General features: G+C 43.1%; 1 protein-coding gene across 1 annotated transcript in view; it reads left to right on the top strand.

Annotated features, from left to right (window-relative positions):
- Positions 1–4,931: 4,931 nt before the first annotated feature.
- The window catches only part of LOC126202970 (UDP-glycosyltransferase UGT5-like), a 51,056-nt gene continuing 30,102 nt past the window's right edge, over positions 4,932–25,885 (top strand). The window contains exons 1-2 of the mRNA XM_049937112.1: positions 4,932–5,021; positions 20,979–21,219. Coding sequence (XP_049793069.1) covers positions 20,979–21,219 — 241 coding nt within the window. The 5' untranslated portion in view covers positions 4,932–5,021. The remainder of the gene's footprint in view (positions 5,022–20,978; positions 21,220–25,885) is intronic.

The raw sequence follows: 25,885 nt of genomic DNA, 5'->3' as shown, positions 1-25,885 counted from the left end.
CTAGAACTTAGAACTAGTTAAACCTAACTAACCTAAGGACATCACAAACATCCATGCCCGAGGCAGGATTCGAACCTGCGACCGTAGCGAATACCTGTTAGAATTTTCAGTAGTTTTGAACTACACAGCTACTGCCAAATAAAAAAATTCAGAGATATCTGAGACACCAATGTCCGATATTAACCAAAATTGGTTTATTTGATATGGTTAGACATCTCGTACATAAAAAATACGTTTCAGCCTTTCTCATTGAAAAAAAAATCTCTGTAATATTCTTTTTGTTAGAATTACTTCCTCTTAATAACAAAATAGCATTTTCATATTCGATAGGCAGTTACTACACTGCGAATCTGGACGTGATACAACTGGGGTGAGAATATTAGATATTGCCGTGAAATGACGTATGGGAATCGAAAAAGCTAATGTAAACCCATCTTTCATTAGCCTCTTCAGAATTATCTTATAAGCGCTACACAAATTCTTACAATGTCGTCCAACTTCTAGCCGGGACTGACGATAGGCCAGGGGCGTTTCAAATTTTGTTTTCATCGATTTCCTCTTTTGATGACAGATGAAGAAGTGATATAATGCTCAATCGAATCCCTCAATCGATAGGAAAATACGCCGAGTATCTAGAGTACTCGAAAACACAAAATTAAGGAAATCCGTTTGCGTCAGAGCCGGGAGTGGTTTTAATGTCACAGGCAGAGATCTTTTATGTACCTAACTACGAAACAAAGATAGTTTAGAGGAAGAGGCTTGCTCAGTATAGATTAGCGTGGAGAACTGCATCAAAGCAGTGTTAGGTCTGAAGACCACAAGAACTCCCCTGTTGCAACTAGCAACCAACATTGTGGTTGCATGGTAGACAATAAGAGGGGCGTGGAATGTTGTAAACAGCGTCATTACGTCTGGCATTCTTTAACTTTACGACCGCATCCGGTAACCGTTTGAAAGCCTGATCGCAGTTAACACTAAAAGCGCAGTCTCGAGGTTCTTTAGTTATTCCAACCGCATCGTGTTATTTCTAAACACTCTGGGTTTCCCCCTTTTCACATCCATGTCCTAATATTGCTTTTATTACGCGTTCGACAGATGAATACAGGACTCAACCTTAGTCTAGGCGTAGCAGTTCTGACTGTTAATCTACAGATGTTCGATCTCATATTAGGTCACACACACACACACACACACACACACACACACACGCACGCACACACACACACACACACACACACACACACACACACACACACACACACACACACACACACACACACACACACACACACACACACAACTTTGTAGAAACACAGAATACATAAATAGTTGATACAATTAATTAGCTGACGAGAAGATGGTGGTGTTAGTTTCTAAGGCGCTGAGGGGTGTATAAGTTACTTGCACTGACACGGCTCTGCTGCTTTGACCAGGGAGATGTGTGACATGGATAACTATGTTGTCTTCCTTCTCTATTTTGATTGTTGCACGCAGTCAGATACCCAGAAATATGTTGAACTGCAACAGTGTTTGGGCGTAGTTAAGTGCGTGAAGCAGTGTGAGTGGGGTAGTGATGAATGATGAGATGTATGGAAGAATAACAGCATAAGATTTTCATTTTTTTGTTCATAATTAAGACCCAAAGTTCTATATTATATTATCTACATTCTGTATGTTGTACATCTCTTTCGAAGTGATTTGTCGGCGTAACTGTTCAGAAGCATCAAAGTATGAATAAATATAATTTTTTTGTTGTAGCTGACGTACTCGGACATTCAGTGGTTATGTGACCACCAGGAGCAAAATACAACCTTCTAATATGACAGTAGTCCGTAAAACAGCATACACTGTTTAAAAAGTGAGAGATGCACAAACTAGTCTTGGAGGCTGATGAGGCAGACGAACAGATGTGGCAGTTCAAAGAAACTTCCCCCACTTCCGCTTCAACGACTGTATTGCTGGTGCGAGCGCTCTCGGAGGAACATAAACTATTCAGAGAATTTCCCTGTCTTCTCCAGCGTCGACACTTCGCTTAATGTATTTAAAACGCCACTCTTCTGGACTGGATGGTGAAAATTGTGTGCGCTGAGATGTTGACCCATTTTATGTGATGTTTAACCACGGCAAACTTTGGTACAGTCTCTTCACCTCGACAACGTTGCAGTAGCGCTAATTTGCTCCGTAACTCCGAATATTTCGCGCAGCTTCTCAAGCTGACGAAAAGTATATGCAGTTTCTTCGTATGAGACCGCCGGATTAGGGCCTACGCGGAGACAGTCTCTGACAGAATGACGTAGTGATGACGTACGACGACCTGGCACAATCCGCCTATGGGCTACAAATGTTCATAATAGCAACCACGGCAGTCAGTTGCTCCTGATGAAACCCATTCGAGGATTTCTTCGAATGCTCAAGATTTTATCCAGATCTGACGTGACAAGTGAAATGAGAAGGTTTCCGTAAGAGGACAACGCGAGAATCTGGTTTCTATTTTTTTATACCTGTGGTAAACGGAATTCAGAACTCATAGATTCATCCCACAAAACAGTTCGGCGCAATTCTCAAAAATTCTCGAGAAAATCGGATTTGAAATTTTCCGACCGTCCTTAATACGCTAAAGCAAGGTTGCTGTTCACCTATTTGCAGTGTGCCTACGTGGTAGAATGTTCGCCTGCGAGCAGGATTTTTAGTTTCGATTCCTGGCTGATTTAAATTTTTAAACAGAGGTGCATTTTCTACTAGCAACTCCGTGAAGATGGGAAAAAATCAGTAGTGTTAGAGACACGTAATCGATGGTTCGAGTATTGTTGCGACTATTTTTTGGTTTTCTTTCCGTTCAATTCGAATAACTATGTCATTTCAATACAAAATTCATCAAATATATGCTAACTAACACATATCTAATTGCTGTTATTATGAAAATTGCATGTCTTATTTCCAATTACATATCCCACACAAGAATACGGTTTTCATTTCATATATAAATCCTACATCACTGATCTTTTGTAAAAGATTGTTTAAATTTAAAAAAATTGCTAGTTAAATTCTTTTTCATGCTTAGGTATTTTATGCCTCAGAAAAATGTTCATGGAAGATGCACCGCTGCTTAAAATGTTTCCACGGTTGGAAACCAAACTCACAGCCACACTACACTTTATCTATATGAATTTATTGAGCAACAGCAAACACCAAACATTTACATTAACTTTAAATACAGCATTTAAATGAAATGTATAAATGGTTACAACTTTTCTCTTTTCCATTACTGTTGAGGATTTCGTGTTTATCGTTCTTCATGTGTTGTTTCAAGTCATTCGTAAGTAGACACTCCTCCCTTGTTGCCGATGCAGTTTATAAAACAATATATGAACCACGTGAGTGATCTTGTCTTGGATGTTGGAAACGACTTGACGTTCATGTACACTATTTTCTTGCTGTTTATTTTGCCAACAGTCGCTGATAGCAATCCTGCTGATTTAAATTTTATTCGTTTCCACAGACCTGCGATTGTGGAGCAACCTCCCTGTGATGTCGCGCAGCTGTCGGCGTCAAATCATTTATGAACATGTAATCTGCTGTGCTCAACATTTAGCTTAAGGGTTTGTCTGCAAAATATGATCAGACCGTCTTCCAATTTAAGTCTTTGTGTTTCATCTGGTTTGCTGGGGGGCATCGAGAAAAATCGGCGTTGCTTTATCATGCTAAAGACGGTCGAGAAACTTCAGAGTCAATTTTCTCGAGAATTTTTGGAAGTTGCAATGAACTGCTTTCGCTGATTGATGTTTGAGTTCCGAACTTGATGTGCCGCAAATATAAAAATATATATACTAGGTCTACAACTTTTCTTCCGCCGTTTTTTCTCTAAATTTGGGGCTTTATTCTGAAAAACTTACAAAAAAATTATGATTCATAATATTGCCAATCGCTGGCCACTACATTCTCCCATCTTTCGGATAGCATACGAATCCCGTGGCGGAAGAACTGGGCGTCTTTTGGGGATCCTTGAATCGATTCAATTTTGCACTTGTTCATACGATCAGAAGGACTGGTCAGCCAGACTGTATGCCACTGATCGAAAAAGGTGGTAGTCAGAGAAAGCAACGTATGGACAATACGGCGGGAGGGATAGGACTTCTCATTTCAACGTTTCCATGTATAGTCTGGCGGGTTTTGCGACATGGGGTCGAACACTGACCTGCTGCAAAATTACCTTTACGTGTCCATCGCTGTATTGTGGTCGTTTGTGTGTCAGTGCTGGACTCGAACGCATCTGTTGCTTTCGTTAATGATGCCCTGTGACTGTCTTCGTCTGCTTCAGTAGCTACGAAAACGTTATGTCTTGCACTGCCATGCCGGTCTTCAACATCAAAATCACCGTTGTTAAGGCGTTGAAAACATTCTCTGCACGTTTAAGAACCACAGCCGGAGATTCCTTCATGTTAAAGCAGAAAATGAAAACCTCCCGCAAATGGCGAGAAATGGGTACGTAAGTTGACGTACTAAATCGAGAATAACCTTATTATGCAATCACAAATCGACTAATATTTTTATGGCATCATGTTTACAGATGCCTAAGCTTATTATATTACACATGTGACCGATCACCTGAGCCCCTTTGCCGCTACTGCCGTCTATTGCAAAACTGCGGAAGCGAAGTTGTAGACCTAATATGTGTACAAAAATTGGATTGTCATGCGGTTCCCGTATTAGCCTACTGCATGAACTTGTTTTCTGTTATACGGAAAATATTTCCCGAAAAAAAGGTTGCAGTATTACTTCAAAAGGCATAAATCAATCTTGCATGGTTATCGTCCTCGGCACGAGAATTTTCTTGACAGGCGACAAGCAGCAGAGATCACTCGATGTCCTTCCAGCCTCACAGTGGCCGTGATCCATTTATCAGGCGCGATAAACGCGAGACAAGGACGCTCTTGTGGACCTATCTGTGGCCGTCGTGGCGCAGTCGCCGATCACCAGTCTGTGCAAGAGCAACCACACGAGCCCCGGCCACTTGGGACCAGGTGAGGTCATCTTATAAGTAACAGTTGCCCTAGTTTTGTCATGTGACCGTAAACACATCGTAGTCGCTTCCCCGATATCTGCCAACCACGTCATCAACTTCTGACCGTTTATCCACACAGTGGGCTTCAGGGGAAATAGTAAATACGAGGCGCATTTTTAAAATAAGTACCGTTCTGAAATATTGCCACTGGATCTCTGCAGCTGCCGTACTGCGCATGCTCGTAAAGTATCTCCAATTGTTACTTATCCACAAACACATAAGCGATAGCTTTCGATTTAATTAACGTTCATTCACACTTTTTTAATATGACTGAGTGGATTTAAAATTCCACCGATTGTGAAATACGCGATCTTCTTTGTTTTTTAAATGGAAGAGACATGAAAGCTAAAAATTCGTCAGCAGATTAGTGAAATGTGTGGTGAACACGCTATGAGCGCTTGAAGAGTTAGAATATGGCGAAGAGCATTTTAAGATGGTTGCAGAAATGTACACGATATGAAACGAAGTACGAGGCTGGTTTGAAAAGTTCTCGAAACGGAATAGAAAAAAAAGTACTTACATCACTTAAACTTTTTTATTTTTCAATGCAGTCTCCTTGTAGATTAATGCACTTGATCCAACGATGTTCCAGTGCCCTGATCCCATCTCTAAAATGAGTTTCCTCCATGTCTGAAAAATAGTTGTCAACTCCAGCTATCAATTCTTCGTCTGAAGTGAATCTTCGTCCACCAAGAAAAATTTTCAGTTTTGGGAAGATACGTCAGTCTGACGGAGCCATATCAGGTGAATAAGGCGGACGTGGCAACAATTCATTCCTTATTTCGTGTAATTTTGCCATGGCGACGGCACATGTCTGCGGGCGCGTTTTTGATCCAGCGTCAAGAGTCACGGCACCCATCTTGCATATAATTTTTTTTTTTTTCATTTCTGATTCTTCAGTTAAAATGTGATGTACCCTTTCAGATGACATCTGCCAAGCGTGAACAATTTCATGCACTTTCAATCGGCGATCCTACTTGACCATTTTGTGCAATGATTTCTGGAGTAGTGCCACATCTTGGCCGACCACTGAGGGGATCATCATCTAAGCTCTGCCGACCGAATTTAAATTCATTTGTCCACTTGGCAAAAGTTGAATATGAAGGAGCAGAGTCCCCAATGTAGTCTGGAAATCGCCATGAATGCCCTTTGCTTTCACACATTTCTTAACGAAGTACTTAATCACTGCTCGAATCTCTTTTTCTTTCCATCTTGGCAAATCACTATGCGGGACCAACAACAGAATCACGTCACTGCCACAGCTCTCTTCCAAGAGCACTGGCGTGACACGTGTTTACGGGCAACAGTCCAATTAAGATCACGTGAACAACTCGTTGCGCTAGCGCTGACCTCTCGTGGTGATTCCGAGAACTTTTCAAACCTTACTCATGACCTGGTGCGGAAAGTCAATAAAAAAATGGATATCATGATGTCATCATTATTTCATGCTTTTCTTCACGTTCAGGAAGTGTTCTGCACGAAGCTGTAACAAGAAGCTTACAATATCGGAAGTTGTGTGCACTCTCGCATACGAAAATCCTACTGAGTTGTACAAAACAAACGCATTGAATTTAGCTGTATCCTCCACCCCCACCCATTGCCGCACCTCTATCGCTGTATCTCTCCCTCTCTCCACCTCCACACCCTCCATCTCCTTCATCAGGGCTATTTCCATCGCCTCTCCCTCCCGGATGTTGAACTTCGCTGTGACGTATACCCTTCCTTCCTTCCTACTGTAACCTTGCCTTGCCCCCCCCCCTCCCCAGAGCCCCCCTCTTCCTGTCCCCTCCATCACCCAGAGCGGATTTTTCTCCTTCACTCCATGATTCTCTGCACCCCCTCCTCAGCTGTCTTCTTCCCCTGTCCCTTCCCTCCTCAGCCCTCATTCGCCCCCCCCCCCCTCCTCCACCTCATCTCCCTTTCTCGCACCTCCTCCTCGCCTCCTTTCCCCTTCCTCCCATTTCCCTTGTCTCCCCCCTTGCAGATCCTACCAGTTTTTAATCGTTATCAGTTTGCTGCGTTAGTGTTGTGTTTTGGTGTCATTATACAGTGTCATCTAGTGATGTGGTTTCAATTGTGTGCTCGATCTGTCTTTCGTCCATGATTTATCCTTGCTACGCTATCCGTCGCGTGGCAGTTTCTCGTTCTACAAATTGTTATGCTCCAGCCATACTTTGCCTGGCGCCTTTTAATGTAGTGTGTGGTTTTCTGTGTACCGTACTTTTTTAGATTTTTATCTCTGATCTAGAGCCACTGCTTTGTGTGCCTTCTATTCCTCTGTTCTGCATTTTTTGTTTTTAAATTCCACCATGTTATGTTCTTTATATTGTTTTAAATGTCTTTCTATCTATTTATGTCTCTCGGCTGAAGAGCAGCGCTTGTGTTGCTGCCAGCCCGCCCCTGACGGAGAATGGAAATGACAAATAAGCGAAAAAAAAATTAGCTGTATCCAAGGGAAAAAATTTTGTAAGATACATTGTCACTGGTATAAACGGCGTTCTGTAAACTCCGCCCACTTGTGCGTAGGAAAGGTCGAGGAAAGTTCCACTAATCCTCCTGTCGAAACTCCGCAACTTTCCTGGCAGGTACGATACCCCACCACATTATTATGACTACCGGTCAAAAGCCCGAATAATTACTTCTTGCAGTGCGGGCCAGCTGCGACACGTGCAGGAAGAGAATCAATGAGGCCCTGGAAGGTACCGGTAGGGATGTGTAGAAGAGCTGAGGACTCTGATGTGCTGTTTTCCTTTACAGCAACTACTAATGAAATTGAGTGGAGATGGTCGAACAAGAACTAATTCTATAATGCCAATTTTTTACATTTGGAATTGATCATAGTTTACTTCATCTTCTGTCGAACTCAATCACAAAATTTCTGGTTATGACTAGACCTTCAGAAATTACAATGGAAAGCATCAAAATCAAAATACAAACATGGAATTTAAAAATAGAATATCTTCTATTTGACAAAGCACCCTTTCAACTAAATATAAAAGAATGTACTGTCCGTACTCCTAGTGCAGCATATGGTATATAAAATAAACTTGAAATTCGTTTCAAAAATACATAAAAGACCAGTAGTACGTACGTGTAGAGGTGAAATAAGCTGAATATAGTTTCATTTCTCACTCCTAACGCTAATTTGAGTATCTCCACAAGTAACTTAAAAACAATTTTTATGATAATTAATTAAAAACCCTCAGCTGCCGACAGGTGTTGTTGACATGCCTTGATGCGGACAGCTGAAAATATGTGCCCTGACCGGGACTCGAATCCGTGATCTCCCACTTACATGACACACTCCATCCATCCATCTGAGCCACCGAGGACACACATGAATAGCGCGACTGCAGGGACTTAACCCTCGCACGCTTCCCGTGAGACCCACATTCCCAACTGTGCACACTCTACATACGTTATGTTCCTAATAGATACTTGCCCATCCACTCATTACTTGCGCCAACTAAGCTGACGATTCCCGTAAGAGTTTCGGCAACCTGTACGCATTCTCACAGACCAAGGTCAATGGCCAGGTAGCCTTGAGCTATATACCTTTATATGAAGATAGTAGCTGTTCTCTTACGGGAATCGTCACCTGCATGGTCATCAATGTTATCTGTTCTTCTGAGAATAGTTACTACCTTCATAATGTTTTTATAAATCGTCAGTATTGCCAAGTGGAAGATATATATGTACTATCACTGAAATTAGCTAAGGTAACCTTTTAAAAAAACAAAGTGTGAATCATAAAATTACGTAATAACAAATTTTCTATGATGACAATGCACAATGATTTTCTGTATTAGGAAACAGTATGCATGTCGCCCATTGGGACTGCTTTTCTTTCATCAGAAGCTTGTTTACGTTCCTGGGCATTTGGATGGCGGTGTCAACGGGGCTCGGACAGGCCCGCTGCTAAACTTCTACCTACCTTGAGCGCATCTGAATAGCCCACTACGAGAGTAGGGATCGTCTTCGTTGGACCAGAACTCGGGGTGCAAATAGACAGTCATTTAGTGAGCAACTAATTGCCAGGAATATTGGGCGCAAAGTTCACAGATTATTGTTCGGGGGCGAATTTCAATGGGCGCAGCTTTCGTAGCCCCGCGGATTAGCCGCGCGGTCTCAGGCGCCTTGCCACGGTTCGCGCAGCTACCCCCGTCGTAGGTTAGAGTCCTCCTTCGGGCACGGGTGTGTGTGTGTTGTCCATAGCCTAAATTACTTTAAGTTAGATTAAGTAGAGTGTAAACCTAGGGATCAATGACCTTAGCAGTTTGATCCCATAGGAACTTAACCATAAATTTCCAAAAAATGGTTCAAATGGCTCTGAGCACTATGCGACTTAACTTCTGAGGTCATCAGTCACCTAGGACTTAGAACTAAGTAAACCTAACTAACCTAAGGACATCACACACATCCATGCCCGAGGCAGGATTCGAACCTGCGAACGTAGCGGTCACGCGGGTCCAGACTGAAGCGCCTAGAAACGCACGGCCACACCGGCCGGCCAAAATTTCCAGCATTCATACACTCGTGACAAACAAAAATTGCTTATGTTACACCGGAATCAAAACAACGGTCCTTGGAATCGAATCGTTCAGTATCCCCTATAAACTGAAGTTCCAGTAAATGGTTTCAGCCCGTAAAATTATGTGCACTGTGTTTTGAGATATGCAAGGTATTTTGGTTGCCGATTTTTTTGCCGCAACGTGGCGCATGCAGTGGACACAGTTATTTTGAGATCTTAAAGAAATTGCGCCGCCGAATTCAAAACAAACAGCATGGCATCCTCCGTAGAGTGATAGTTTTGCTGCACTTGAGATAACATCGCCATGTGTGGGAACAGTGTTAGCACCCTCCGCGTATCCCTGACTTAGCGCTCAGTGGCTGTAACTTGTTCTTGCACTTAAAGAAGCGCCTTTCTGGATAGCGCTAGAAGGAAGAAGATGTTACCAGGTCAGTACAGGACTGGTTAAAACTGCAGGCGGCAGAGTTCTGTGAGGATGGACTTTGGAAGCTGGTCATAGCATACGATAAGTACCTTAACAAGAGTAAAAATTATGTTGAAAAGAAGACTTGAAGTCGAGCTTTTCATCTAAAAATAGTTGTTGTATTGTTTTTATTTTCATTTTATTTTAACATGGCACTTCAAAAAATTTCCTCTTATTTGATGAAGCTCTGGCATGGACATTGCACAATTTATAATTCAGAAGTTCATATAAAACAGCTTCCAGTTTTCAGTGGTCGAAGAGATACAGCTGCGCCGCACGGGGTAGCCGTGTGGTCTCGGGCGCCTTGTCACGGTCCATGAGGCTCCCCCCGTCGGAGGTTCGAGTCCCCCTCGGGCATGGGTGTGTGTGTGTTGTCCTTAGCGTAAGTTAGTTTAAGGTAGATTAAGTAGTGCGTCAGCTGAGGGACCGATGACCTCAGCATTTTGGTCCCACAATACCTTACCACAAATTTCCAAGATATAGCTGGCTGAAGTTGTGTACGCTTCACAGTACAGGTATAACTGCTGACCGGCCCTTAGAATTCGAAGTCTGGCATCTGGACGATCTGGCAACACTATAGGATGCGGAAGTATCTGCAGGCAGTGCTGTATTTCGCTCGAGGTGTTAAAATGCTCGCCTTTTAGTAGTATACGTCACGCAGTGTAGATACAGAGCACCGAGTTCGAATCCACTCTTTCTGTGTTTTTTTTTTTTTACCCCTTCTCGGCTGTCTGCTAAGGGCGTCAGTCTGATGGAACCTCGATTTGGCGAGAGAGCTCGTGGTTGCGCCAACATCAACACAGTTTATGCTCGAGAGTTTGCTGGTCCAGCAGTGGCCACCGACCACCAGCCACTTGACGGCGACCACCGTCTCACCAGGTGGGTGCGGCGCGTTTCTGCTCTCACATAGGTAAGCCTGAAATTGTTTCTTGTTCAAGTTTGGCGTTTCGCGCAAAATAACTTCGATAAACCGAATGAACACCGTGCAGTTACACAAGACGCTTATGTCACTAAAAGTGTGTTCAACAATTGTCATTTTCTTATTTGAAGTACTAGTACTCGTCTTCCAGTTGCGAATTGGATTTTGCTCATTTTAAATCTTACGAACATAGTTTGAACGTTGTACAGGGACACCCAAAGTCCGTCAACATTTGAAACGATCAAATCACGGAATAATGTACATAGAGAGGTAAAACTTGACTCACATGCCTGAAATGCCACGGAGTTTTATTGAAACCAAAAACGAATGCAGAAACCGTTCAAAATATAGTGCTGGAAAGCAACACGTCAGTGACGCTGGATGAGAATTGTGTATGAGCTGTAGTGAGAGGAGAAAAATGCGCCAGCAGTCGCGGCATTTTGGCTTTAACAGAAAAAGCACTGTTAGTGAAGCTTTACTATCACAATGGAGAATCCGCTTGATACGCCCGCTAAACCAGCTGGGCAGAACAGGTGATTAGAATTGTGGAAAGGGCCAAATAAGGTTGGGGTCAGTTTCACGTTAAACTTTTAATTGAATAACACATTTACAACCAAAGCGGCACATAGCCGAACTTTTACAACTACGAGTTTCAAACTTCAAATCTTTCACGGCTGAAGGCCTCCAAACAAGAAATCTTAAAAATCAACAAGGTAAACTTCAAGTGAGTGAAAACACGCAATTACAGTTACATACAAAAATAACTAAAAAATCTATATATCGCAGCTAGGCTGAAAGCCTCAAGGCAAGGGTGGATAGACAAACATAAACGAAGTACAATACAAACGGCTGAAGGCCCAAAATAAAATTTTCAATATTATAAAATAAATTACGATAAACTTTCAAAGGCAGAAGGCCGCAATGTTTAAGATTGGAAGGTAATTTTAAGAATAAGGTTACAAAGTTGAAGGCCCACAATTAATTATCCAGAATTTTAAGAAAATATAACCATAAACCGTAAGTTTTAAGTAGCTGAAACTGGACTAAAAGAAAAGACAACACAACGGCAACAACCTTTCAGCAAATATCCACTTGCCGGAATTCAAACTTACTTACATAAAACACAGTAAAACCAAGAATGCTGTTTTTAATCATTGGCTATCATAGATTATAACCAGACAGTTAAACACCGATGAGTAAGACGGTAAAGACAGCAGCACTCAGAAGCCTCCAGGGGGTCGGTCTGCCCTCGTTCACTTAGGCGAGACAGGTGGTGAGCCCAACTACACTTGATCTGTCGGAACCCAACCAAGGGACAGCCATAGACCGACCGACAAACGACTTGCTTGCCACCAATCGGTACATAAGAATTCAAACACAAAATGTTACGGGCGTGATTATCCACAATGTAATATGTATATGAATTAAGCTGTCAAAACTACACAACGTGTTGGACAGAGACAACAGGTGAGGAAAGGACGCTGCCTGAAATTACGTTAGTGGCCAGGGCAGAGAATCTGAACACTAACGGCCACAAGGCAGAAAATTCCGCTGGTGCACTTAAATTGAAGTCAACAAGTATAGTTAATTCCACCGCATGGCGACTAAATTTCAGCAATACAAACACTCGATGTTGCGCCTAGGAAAACCTCTCCAACAGCGAACCACCGAAACGAACCACACAACATGAATGGACGTGGCTTGGGTACTTAAAAACCACTCAAGTTTGACGTCCTGGGTTGGTGAACCACGAAGCTCGTAGCGATCGGACAACTCCAAACAAGCTCCAACACTGCGCAGGGACTGCCAGCGGACCCAGCCGACTGCACTGCGCGGAGATAACTTCCCTGGTCCGCAGCAACCGACCGACTCCTCTCACAATGCCGACAACATCTAAAATAGTCCTCAGTGGAAATCACACAAACGACACACACAACCAGACAAACACTTGCACGAAGACCTGAACGATACCCAACAGTAACTAAGCACGCACGAAGACAAATCGGGAGTCGATGCACACACACACAGCCGACTCATGAACGATCGGCGAGCCAAAACGCGTCGTCAGGTAGGACGACCGACCGTCGATCCACCAAGATTGTGGCTCGGCGCAAGTGATGCGTGGCGGCAATGCGAGCCACGTCGACGCAGACCTCACTGCTGCTTCAACCCGACTCCACTTGTGCCGCATTGCAACTCCCCGACTTGCAGGTCCTGACTGCGCTCCAGACACGTTCCAACTGACTGGCAGTCCGAACTCGCGACCTGAACTGGCTTACGACAGACAACGCCCGGGAAGTAATAGCAGTCAAGCAAAGATACTACGAAAGGGGATATATCGATACGCGCTGCTAGCGCCGGTCAGTCAGGCAAAGCAGCAACTCAGTAACAGTAGTAATTTAAATTAACGTAGTCAAATGCATTGAGATTGACGGACATCATTTTGAGCATTTATTGCATTAATGTGGTATTTACAGGTAATCACGCTGTAACAGCATGCGTGCTCGGAAATGATAAGTTCACAAAGGTACATGTGTCACATAGGAACAACCGAAATAAAATATTCAAACGTACCTACGTTCTGTATTTTAATTTTAAAATCCTACCTGTTAGCAACTGTTCGTCTAAAATTGTGAGCCATATGTTTGTGACTATTACAGCGCCATCTATCACAAAGCGAAAAAAGTGGTCCAACTAAAACATTCATATTTCTTTACGTACTACATGAATATGTAATAAAAAAGGAGGTTCCTATTTTAAAAAACGCAGTTGATATCCGTTTGACCTATGGCAGCGCCATCCAGCGGGCCAACCATAGCGCCATCTGGTTTCCTCCTTCAAGCTAGACGAGTTTCGTTCTTTGTAGTTTTTTCGTTTGATGCTTATTTCGTGAGATATTTGGCCCGGTCACTATCAATGGACCACCCTGCGCATCAGTTTTACAGTTTTACAATGAGTTTATAAACATTGTCACTATCTCTTCTTTCGTCTAAGTTTTCAATGAATTTGTTGAAAGTACTTCTTCTTCATTCACTTATGGTGTTTTTAAATTTGCTGTTATCTTTCACCATTCTACCACATACCTTTGTTCTCTCATTGAATCCACTTTCTTCCTCGCATTCACTCTGTCTGTTTTCATGAGAGAGAAAAATCTGGAGAAACCTCGTGGGTGTCCCGGCAGTACCCGATGGATCAAGTAGAACAGCATCAGTCACGTTCCGCTTGGATACTGAACATGAATGTTCGGTCGCCCCGCTCATCTGCATAAGATATCCATCCTGCCGTTTGCGGGTGTTCTGTGTCACGATCAAAGAACATTTAAAAGAGTGTAAAAAATTAAGTGATTGTAATGCAGACTGAATAACATTGAATTGGGAATCATGAAGAAGAAGAACGACAATAAGTGCCAGAACTTTAAAGTAATAGTTATAATTTATGGTGTTGAGTTCATAAAAATAGTTCCACACAGAAACTGCAGCTAATGTTGTCTTTTACTTTGTGGTTTATCTTTCCTAGCCATGATGATGGAAATAAGGCGAGAAATGAGTGCTGTAGCCCTTAGATAGCTCTGAGTAATGGAGTCACGCTATAATGTGAAGGCTGCATTGGCTCTTGCTTCAAATCTCGCTGGAAGCCAGCTTAACTATTCTGTGCCAGTGCTACAACCAACCAGATCGAAAATGAATAAGGAAATCTTAGAAAACTTCTGTATCAGTAACCTTCTCACTAGTTCCAGTACTGTATAGTGTAACAACGAAAAACTTACGATATTCCATACTTCATAAGGCCTTTTATTTCTTCTGCCTACATAATTTTGATTTTTGTCAATAGATCATTTTAGTTATGACATCGTGGCACTGAGTAAGTTATTAACTGGGTTTTTTTAATGCGTCCACTCTAATAATTTTGACTGTGTGCACAAATGTGATACATTTACCGTAATTTATCAATCTGTGATTATAATTACAGCATACAATATGCAGAATTTTGGACCTGTCATGACATTGTGATTGGCTCAAATGGTTCAAATGTCTCTGAGCACTACGGGACTTAACATCTTAGGTCATCAGTCCCCTAGAACTTAGAACTACTTAAAAGTAACTAACCTAAGGACATCACACACATCCATGCCCGAGGCAGGATTCGAACCTGCGACCGTAGCAGTCCCGCGGTTCCGGACTGCAGCGCCTAGAACAGCACGGCCACAACGGCCGGCCATTATGACATCTGCTAAACAAACGTTAAGCTTCTGAAACTGACATACTAATCTATTGAAACCGATAAAGCAAAATAAAAATAGCTCTGCAACTGAAATATACACTATATTGCAGCTGCTGAGAACATAACAACTATGAAAAAATAATGTTTTAATATGTCACAGGACAGCACGTAAATACACCTTTCAACACACTGTCCATTCTGTTCAGCTGCTCTTCCAAATCCTTTTGCTATCTCTGAAAGAATTACAGTATCATTGGCAGACGTCAAAGTTTTCATTTCTTCTCTGTGATCTATGGTTCCCACTCAATTTTTTTTTTTTTTTTTACTACTTGCTGAATGTACAGATTGAATAACATTGGTGATAGGCTACAATGCTGCCTCACTCCCTTCTCAGCCTCTTTCATGCCCCTCGACTTTTGTAACGGCCTTCTGGTTACTGTGAAAGTTGTAAATAGCCTTCTCTCCCTGTGTTTTAATACCCCTGATACGTTCAGAATTTCAAAGACAGTATTGTAGTTAACATTGTCAAAAGTTTTCTCAAAGTCTACACATGCTATAAAAGTAGGTTTGCCTTTCCTTAACCTATCTTCTAAGTAAAGTCGTAGGGTCAGTATTGCCATGCATGTTCCTACATGATCCGACTTCTACCAATCTTTCCATTCTTCTATTAAGAATTCGTATTAGTATTTTGCAACCAAGGTTTATTAAACAGATAGTTGGATATTATTGACACCTACATTCTTTGGAATTGGAATTACTACATTATTCTCGAAATCTGAGAGTATGTGGGCTGTCTTATACACATTGCACATCAGATGGAAGGGTTTTGTCATGGTTGGCTCTGCCAAGGCTCTCAGTAGGTCTGACGCAATGCTGTCTACTCCCGGGGCCTTGTTTCGACTCAGATGTTTCAATGCTCTGTCATATTCTACTCGCAGTATCACATCTACATCATACTTTTTAAGCCACCTAAGGCTTTGTGGCGGAGGATATTTTTTGTACCTCTAACTAAGCCCTCCAACCCTATTCTAATGGCGAATAGCGCGTGGGAAGAATGCATTAACTGTAGTTTCTCGAATGTTCTCCTCATATTCATTACGTCAGACTTACGTGGGGGATGAGGGCAGTAATAAATTGTCCAACTATCCCCAGAAAGTGTTCTCTAGAAATTTCGACAGAAATTCCCTCAGTTATGCACAACGCCTCTCTTGTAAGACCTGCCAATGGAGTTTGTTGAGCATCTCCGTAACACTCTCGTGTCGACTAAGCAATCCTGTGACGAAATGTGACGCTCTTCATTGCATCTTCTCTCTCTCTCTCTCTCTCTCTCTCTCTCTCTCTCTCTCTCTCTCTCTCTCTCTCTTCTATCAGTCCTATCTGCTAGGGATCCCAGATAGATGAACAATACTCACGAATAGGTCGATCAAGTGCCTTATAGGCCACTTCCTTCGTGGATGAGTTATATTTCCTTGAGATTCTTCCTATGAATCTGAGCCTGGCATCTGCTTTTCCCTTTATTTGTTATATGTGGTCATTCCATTTAAGGTCGCTCTGGATAGTTACTTCCTGTGTATACGCAATATGTTACATTTATTTACGTTCAGGGTCAACTATCAGAGCCTGCACCATTCATCAATTCTCTGGAAGTCATTCTACAAATCGTTACTATTTCTGTCGTTACTACTTTGTTATAGGTAACCGCATCATATGCGAACAGCCTTAGACAGCATCCGACTCTTTCAACTAGATCATTTATATACATTGTAAACAGTAAAGTTCCTATAACACTTCCTTGGAGTACCCTGGAAATTACCTTCACATCTGTCGATGTTGTTCTATTAAGAGCGACGTGCTGGATTCTGTCTGCAAGCAAGTCTTGAATCCAGTCGCAAATCTGCTCCGATGCTCGATAAGCTCATACTTTTTCAGTGCGGGACGGTGTCCGATGCCTTCCTGAAGTCAAGGAACACGACATTAATCTGAACGACATTTTTTACGGCGTTGTGGACCTCATCTTCATCTACGTCCTCTTCCATTTCCATAACATTCCCTTCAAGTTCATCTCCCTTGCATAACGCTCTACGTTCTTCTTTCACCTTTCATCTTTCCATTCTTTGCATACGACTGGTTTTGCATTTGAGCTCTCTATATTCACACACTTGTTTCTCTTTTCTCCAAAGACGTCATTAATTTTCCTACCAGAAATACCTAGCTTTCTCCTACGGAACTATGCTTCTAAATCCTTACATTTGCCCTTTAGCCATTCCTGCTTAGACCGAGCGAGTTGGCGTACTGGTTAACACATTGGACTCACTTTCGGGAGGAAGACGATTCAAACCGACGTCCGGCCATCCAGATTTGGGTTTTCTGTGATTTCTCTAAATCTTTCTGGTCAAATGACGGCGTGGTTCCTTCGAAGGCGCACGGCGGATTTTCTTCCCCACCCTTGACGCAATCCGAGCATGTGCTCCGTCTCTATTGACCTCGATGTCGACGGGACGTTAAAGCCAATCTTCCTTTCTTTCTTCATTCCTGCTCAGCCATTTTGCACTTACTGTCAGTCTCACTATTTAGACATTCGTATTCCCTTTCACCTGCTCTATTGACTTCATTTATGTATTTGATCCCCTGCTACTTTAACTATTTCATCTCTTAAAGCTACCCATTCGTCTTCTACTGTTTTTATCCCCCTGTTCTAGTCAATCGTTGCCTAGTAGTCTCTCTGAAAGTCTCTCAACAACCTGAGGTTCTTTCAAGCTATCCAGGTCCCATCTTCCTAGTATACTACCTTTTGTAGTTTCTGTAGTTCTAATTTACAGTTCATAACCAATAAATTGTGGTCAGAATTCACATCTCCCCCTGGAAATGTATTACAATTCAAAATGTGGTTCCGAAATCACTATCTTACATTTATATAATCAATCTGAAATCTTCCGGTGTCTCCAGGTCTCTTCCACGTGTACAACCTTCTTTCATGATTCTTAAACCAAGTGTTAGTTATGATTACACTATGCTCTGTGCAAATCTCTACCAGGTGACTTTCTCTCTCATTCCCTTCCCCAAGACAATATTCACATACAATTTTTCCTTCTGTTTCTTTTCCTAGTATCGAATACCAGGGCCCCATCACAGTTAAATTTTTGTCTGCTTTAACTAGCTGACAATTTTGTTTTACCTCACAATACATTTCTTCAATCTCTTCACCATCTGCAGAGTTAGTTGGCATATAAACTTGTACTATTGTGTTGCGTGTTGGCTTTGTATCTATCTTGGTTATGATAATCTGTTTACTATGCTGTTCACAGTCCTTTACCCGCATCCCTACTTTCTTATTCACTATTAAAACTACACCTGCGGTTCCCTTGCTTGATTTTGTATTTATAACCCTGTATTCAACTGACCAGAAGTTCTGTTCCTCCTGCCACCACACTGCACTAATTCCTACTATATCTAACTTCATCCTATTCATTTCCCTTTTTAAATTTTCTAGCCTACCAACCCGATTAAGGGATCTACCATTCCACCCTCCGATCCTTAGAATAACAGTTTGTTTCCCCTGATGATGACATCCTCCAGACTAGTGCCCGGCAGGTGATCCGTATGGGGGACTATTTTACCTCTGGAATATCTTACGTAAGAGGATGCCGTCATCATTTAATCATACAATAGAGCTGCATGCTCTCGGTAAAAATTACGGCTGTAGTTTCCCCCTACTTTCAGCAAGGCTTTCTTGGTTGATGTTACAAGGCCAGCCCAGTCAGTCACCCAGACTGTTGCCCCCGCAAATACTGACAAGAATGCTGCCACTGTGCAGGAATCACACGTTTGTCTGGCCTCTCAACAGATGCCCTTCCGCTGTGGTTGCACCTACGGCGTGGGCGTATGTACCGTAGAGGCCCGCAAGCCACTCCTCCGCCGAAAGGTCCGCGATTCATGGACGATGGACTCATTTGTAACCTTCAGGTGTTATTTCACTGCACTAGCAATGCAAATTCACCATACAGCTACATCACCCAATTTATTTTGATATTCAGTTGACGTACAATCGATCTCTATAGTATTTTGTCTCGACATCTTGTACCAAATAGGCTTGCGAAATCGACAACTTCAGCTGATTTCGTAATAAAGTCCTCCCATTCTCGACGAATGTCCATGGTACTTGTCAGTGGTACTTTTGATACTCCAATTTCGATGAACGTTTGAACCTGGTCAGTCTAGAATTGAAGGAAACGGTGGAAGTAGCTGTTAAGTCGCTAAAATGTGTTTTGAGTTATGCATGTTATTTCTTTGGTGAAATTCAAAGAAAAGAGTGTAAATAAAGTAAGACAAATCGAATTATATACTTTTCCTAGTGACTCATATGGAAAAATCGGTAGTGTAGTCAACCTAATGCTAACTACACTACTGGCCATTAAAATTGCTACACAACGAAGATGCCGTGCTACAGACGCGAAATTTAACCGACAGGAAGAAGATGCTGTGATATGCAAATGATTAGCTTTTCAGAGCATTCACACAAAGTTAGCACCAGTGGCGACTTTGATAAAGGACGGATTGTAGCCTATCGCGATTGCGTTTTATCGTATAGCGACATTGCTGCTCGCGTTGGTTGAGATCCGATGACTGTTTGCAGAATATGGAATCGGTGGGTTCAGGAGGGTAATACGGAACGCCGTGCTGGATCCCAACGGCCTCGTATCACTAGCAGTCGAGATGACAGGCATCTTATCCGCATGGCTGTAACGGATCGTGCAGCCACGTCTCGATCCCTGAGTCAACAGATGGGGACGTTTGCAAGACAACAACCATCTACACCAACAGTTCGATGACGTTTGCAGCAGCAAGGACTATCAGCTTGTGGACCATGGCTGTGGTTACCCTTGATGCTGCGTCAGAGACAGGAGCGCCTGTGACGATGCACTTAATGACGATCCTGGGTGCACGAATGGCAAAACGTCATTTTTTCGGGTGAATCCAGGTTCTGTTTACAGCATCATGATGGCTGCATCCGTCTTTGGCGACGTCGCGGTGAACGCCCATTGGAAGCGTGTATTCGTCATCGCCATACTGGCGTATCACCCGGCGTGATGGTATGGGGTGCCATTGGTTACACGTCTCGGTCACCTCTTGTTCGCATTGACGGCACTTTTAACAGTGGACGTTGCATTTCAGATGTGTTACGACCCGTGGCTCTACCCTTCATTCGATCTCCATGCGAAATCCTACATTTCAGCAGGATAATGCACGACCGCATTTGCAGGTCCTGTACGGGACTTTCTGGATACAGAAAATGTTCGACTGCTGCCCTGGCCAGCACATTGTCCAGATCTCTCACCAATTGGAAATGTCTGGTCAATGGTGGCCGAACAACTGGCTCGTCACAATATGCCAGTCACTACTCTCGATGAACTGTGGTAGGGCGTGTTGAAGCCGCATGGGCAGCTGTACCTGTACACGCCAACCAAGCTCTGTTTGAGTCAATGTCCAGGCGTATCAAGGCCGTTATTACGGCCAGAGGTGGTTGTTGTGGGTACTGATTTCTCAGGATCTATGCACCCAAATTGCGTGAAAATGTAATCACATGTCAGTTCTAGTATAATATATTTGTCCAATTAATACCCGTTTATCATCTGCATTTCTTCTTGGTGTAGCAATTTTAATGGCCAGTAGTGTAAATTCGTGGTTCACTTTCTCCTGCAGAGCCTTTCAGCTATCATTAGCATGCTAGCCGGAAGTGCAGGACAGTGAGACTGAAGAGATACATCATGTTTTGGAGCCACAGATGGGTGCCCCGTGGAGGCAGCTGCTGGTGGCGGCCGCTTGCCTGTCGGCGTCGACGGCGGCCCGCATACTGGCCGTGTACAGCGTGCCGGCCTGGAGCCACTGGAACGTGTTCCGGCCACTGCTATGGGAGCTGGCTGAGAGGGGGCACCACGTCACCATCCTCACCTCCCACCGCGAGAACCAGCCGCACCCTAACTGGACTGTTGCGCCAGTTGGCGAGCACCTCGATCTGATGCCGGGTGAGTCACAACACAACCACTTGCCGACACCGCCATCAATTGTACACATATCTGTGCTGTGACTATCATATAAACCTACTTCTAGTCTTCTTAAGTGAGGTAACACACTTGCAGCTAGATATGAAACATATGGAAAAGAGCATCGACTTCATTCTCCGCATACGCAAACAGCTGCAGTTACTTTTACTAGGATATTATATTTTTTCTGGAGCAATGTTGCTCCAACAACATATACAATAGCTGGTCAACAGTATCCAGACACTTGTTAGTGGACACTAATATGAGGTATGTCCACCCTTCGCTTGTGTGACGGTTTGATCTCTACTGGAGACGCTTTCAATGAGCTTTCTAAATGTCTGTGGAGAAAGAGAAGCCCACTCTTCCTCAAGTGATGAAATCAGAAGAGTTAGTGAAGTTGGACGCTGGAGTCCAGAGGGAAGTCCACATACGACGGGTGTTTGAAAAGTCCACGCAAAAATTAAAACTACTTACGTGTTTGGGGTAAACCTTTTTTATTTTTCGACATAGTCTCCTTTTAGACTTACACACTTTATGCAACGCTCTTCTAATTTGTTGATCCCTTCCGAATAATAGGAATAGTCCAAGTCTACAAAATAGCTATTAGTTGGTGCAATCGCCTCCTCGTTTGAACTAAATCTTCGTCCTGCCAGCCATTTCTCCAAATTGGGGAACAGATAGTCGCCCGAGGGGGCCAAATCTGGAGAATAGAATTTTGCAACCACAACTGCTGAGGTGTGTGCTGATGCATTGTCGTGATAGAAAAGGAGTTTCTTGCGGTCCAATCGCCGGCGTTTTTATTGCAGTTCTGTTTTCAACCGGTCCAATAACGATAAATAATATTCACTTATAATAGTTTTACCCTTTTCCAGATAGTCGATGAGGATTATCCCTGTCGAATTCCAAAAGGCAGTCGCCATAACCTTTCCGGCCGAAGGAATGGTCTTCGCCTTTTTTGGGTGCAGATTCTCGCTTGGTAACCCATTGTTTAGATTATTGTTTGGTCTCAGGAGTTTAGTAATGTATCCATGTTCTATCCACAGTGACGAAACGACGCTTAAAGTCTTGAGGATTCTTCCTGAACAGCTGCAAACCATCCTTGCAACACTTCACACGATTCCGTTTTTGGTCAAGCGTGAGCAATGGCGGAATCAATCTTGCGGATAGCTTTCTCATGTCCAAATGTTTATGCAAAGTATTATGCACCCATTCATTCGAGATGCCCACAGCACTAGCAATCTCACGCACCTTAACCCTTCTGCCATCCATCACCATATGGATTTTATCAAATGGTTCAAATGGCTCTGAGCACTATGGGACTTAACATCTGAGGTCATCAGTCCCCTAGAACTTAGAACTACTTAAACCTAACTAACCTAAGGACATCACAGACATCCATGCCCGAGGCAGGATTCGAACCTGCGACCGTGGTGGTCGCGCGGTTCCAGACTGAAGCCCCTAGAACCGCTCGGCCACAGCGGCCGGCGGATTTTATCAATGATTTATGGAGTCGTAACCTCCACAGGGCGTCCAGAACGTTCAGCATCACTTTTGCCCAAATGGCCACTCCGAAAATTTTGAAACCACTTATAAACTGTTCTAATCGAAGGTGCAGAGTCACCGTAATGTTTATCAAGCTTCTCTTTAGTCTTCTGAGACGTTTTGCCTTTCATAAAGCAATGTTTAATCACCACACGAAATTCTTTTTCGTCCATTTTTTGACAAAAACTTAACTTTCTTGATTCACACGAATACCAAACACAAATAAATAGACCAATATGGCTGAAACTTGATGTGCGTTCTTTGCAAAGATGCTACTAACTAAACATGACCTCGATACACGCCGGTGGTGCCATCTCTCGCACTTTGCACGGACTTTTCAAACGCCCCTCGAACTATCTCATCCAGAAAATGTTCCATTGGGTTCAGGTCGGAATTCTGGGGAGGTCAAGTCATTGCACAAAAGTTATTGTCCACAAACTGTTGCGTCACAGATAGTGCTTTATGATAGGGTGATTTGTCACGCTGATAGAAACAGTCTTCGTCTGCGAGCTTTTGCTCAACCATATGCAACATATAATGTTGTAAGATGCATTCATGCTCTTCTGCATTTAGCTTTTCCTTCAGCGCAATAAGTGAACTACACTGTACCCATGAGAAACAACCCCGTGCCGTACCACCACCTCCTTCGTGTTCACTGGCAGTATTACACATAATGACAGCTAAAGTTCTCCAGGCATTCGCTACAACCAAGTACTTCCATCGGATTGCCACAGGATACAGCGTGATCCTTCACTCCAAATCACTCATTTCCAGTCATCTACTGTCCCGTGGCACCGATCTCTACATCACCTCAAGCATCGTTTAGCACAGAAGTGGGTGACATGAGTACCTGCTCATCACTGAATCCCATTCCTTTTAACTCCCTACGCACAGTAATCATGCTAGCTGGACAGCTGGTAGCACTTTTGGAACTCAAGAGTGATTCCTTCTGCTGACGTCAAGGGATTTTTTACAGCCACCCTCTGCAATACTCGACGATCCCTGCCTGTCAGTAGACAAGAGTGTTGTATCTTGGAAGGCTTTCTGATTTACGCCTGTAGCCAGTTCTGCAATAGAAATTTAATATATTTTCTTACTCCATTTTCAAATGGTGGCATTCACTTTGTTTATCCTGCAGTCTTTCTGTGAAATTAACAAAAATACTCGGGGTAAAGAAGGTTATTTCACATGAGAAAAAAATGTCATCAGGCACAACGTGGGCTTGTGGCTAGTAACAAATACTTATCGAAATTTAACAGCGTTGCAATAGAGAAAACCTTGTCAATAATGTACATATTTCAAACATTGATTGCTTCCAAACTACGGAAGATAGAGACACAATTGCAACTTTCCTGGAAAGAGAAAAGATCAAATTTTTATGCATGTAACGTGAGCACCATGAGTTACACGACATGTATCAGAATGGTGGCTAATTTCCTGCCACATACGAAGTAGATGGTCCCTCGTTATCGAATTCACAGCTTCAACAATGCGATGTCGCAGACTTTCAACACTGACAGGTATAGGGGGGATAAAAAAGCTGTCTTTTACGTAACCGCACAGAAAAAAGACGCCAGGTGTGAGGTCTGGAGACCTGGGGGGACACCGACGATGAAGTTCATGATCTGCTCCTCCTCTTCCAGTCCACCGACCTGGAATGATGTCATTCAGGTAACGTAGGACGTGCTTAGAGAACAGTTAACGCTTCATAATATGCAGTCTAAGAGAAAAAAAGATTAACTCCAAAGGTACTTTCCGACTGACGGAAATAGGCTGATGTGACGTAAATATGCGCACAAAAAATGATTATACTTACAGAAAAATTAGATGATTAATTCAAGAGAAAGAGATTCAGAAACTAAGCAAGTCAATAACGATAGGAAGATAGTAACTGTTCTGAAAGAACACATACCAATATTGCCCATGCAGCTTCTCTAGAAAGAAATGATAATTAATCGAAACCTTCAGCTGCTAACAGGTGTTGCTGATATACCTCAATGGGGAAAGCTAAAAACGAGTTCCCCTACTGGGACTCGAACCCGGGATCTCCTGCTATCCATCTTTTTTTTTCTTTTTTCTTTCTTCATTTTGTTCGCTTTTGTTCGTTGGATCTGCTGGGGGCGGACGTTGTAAGACATCCGTTTTAATTTCGTTGTTGCTCGATTAACTCAGTTTTTTTTTTTTTTTTTTTTGTTACACAGGGCAGCTAGCCCTCTGACCGAACACGCTGAGGTACCGTGCCGGCTGTCCATCTAAGCCTGCGAGGGCACAGAGGACAGGGCAACTGCAGGGACTTATCCCTTGCGCGCTTCCCGTGAGACCCACATTCCCAACTGTCCACAACCTACATTCGTAATGTTCCTAAAGAATATTTGTCCATTCATTCATTACTCGCGCCAACTAAGGTGACGATTCCCATAAGAGTTCGGCCAAAGTGTGCGCATTTGCACAGATGAAGGTCAATGGCCAGGTAGCCTTTAACTATATGAAGATGGTATCTCTTCCCGAAAGAATAGATACCAATGATGACCATGCATCTTCTCTATAGTTAAAGGCTACCTGGCCATTGACCTTCTTCTGTGCGAATGCGCACACTTTGGCCGAACTCTTACGGGACTCGTCACCTTAGGTGGCGCGAGTAATGAGTGAATGGGCAAATATCCTTTAGCAACATTACGAATGTAGGTTGTGGACAGTTGGGAATGTGGGTCTCACGGGAAGTGCGCCAGGGTTAAGTCCCTGCAGTCGCACTATTCATATGTGTCCTAGGTGGCTTAGATGGATAGAGCGTCTGCCATGTAAGTAGGAGATCCCGGGTTCGAGTCCCGGTCGGGGCACACATTTTCAGCTGTCCCCATTAAGGAATATCAAGAACACCAGTTGGCAGCAGAGGGTTTCGATTAATTATCATTTCTTAAGTCAATAACGCGTTGCTTTACCTCTGCATCCTGTGAAAGCAGTTATTTGACATTGACTGATGTCGTTCTTTGGAGTATCGTGCCAAATTCTGTCCAACGGATTCACTAGATCGTCAAAATCCGGAGATGGTTGGGAATGTCTGATCGTAATGCCCCAAACGTTCTCGAATGGTGGGAAATCCGATGAT

Source organism: Schistocerca nitens, chromosome 9, assembly GCF_023898315.1.
Source record: "Schistocerca nitens isolate TAMUIC-IGC-003100 chromosome 9, iqSchNite1.1, whole genome shotgun sequence".
NCBI lineage: Eukaryota > Metazoa > Arthropoda > Insecta > Orthoptera > Acrididae > Schistocerca > Schistocerca nitens.
The sequence above is the reverse complement of the archived record's forward strand: the minus strand, read 5'-3'. Positions and strand labels throughout refer to the sequence as shown.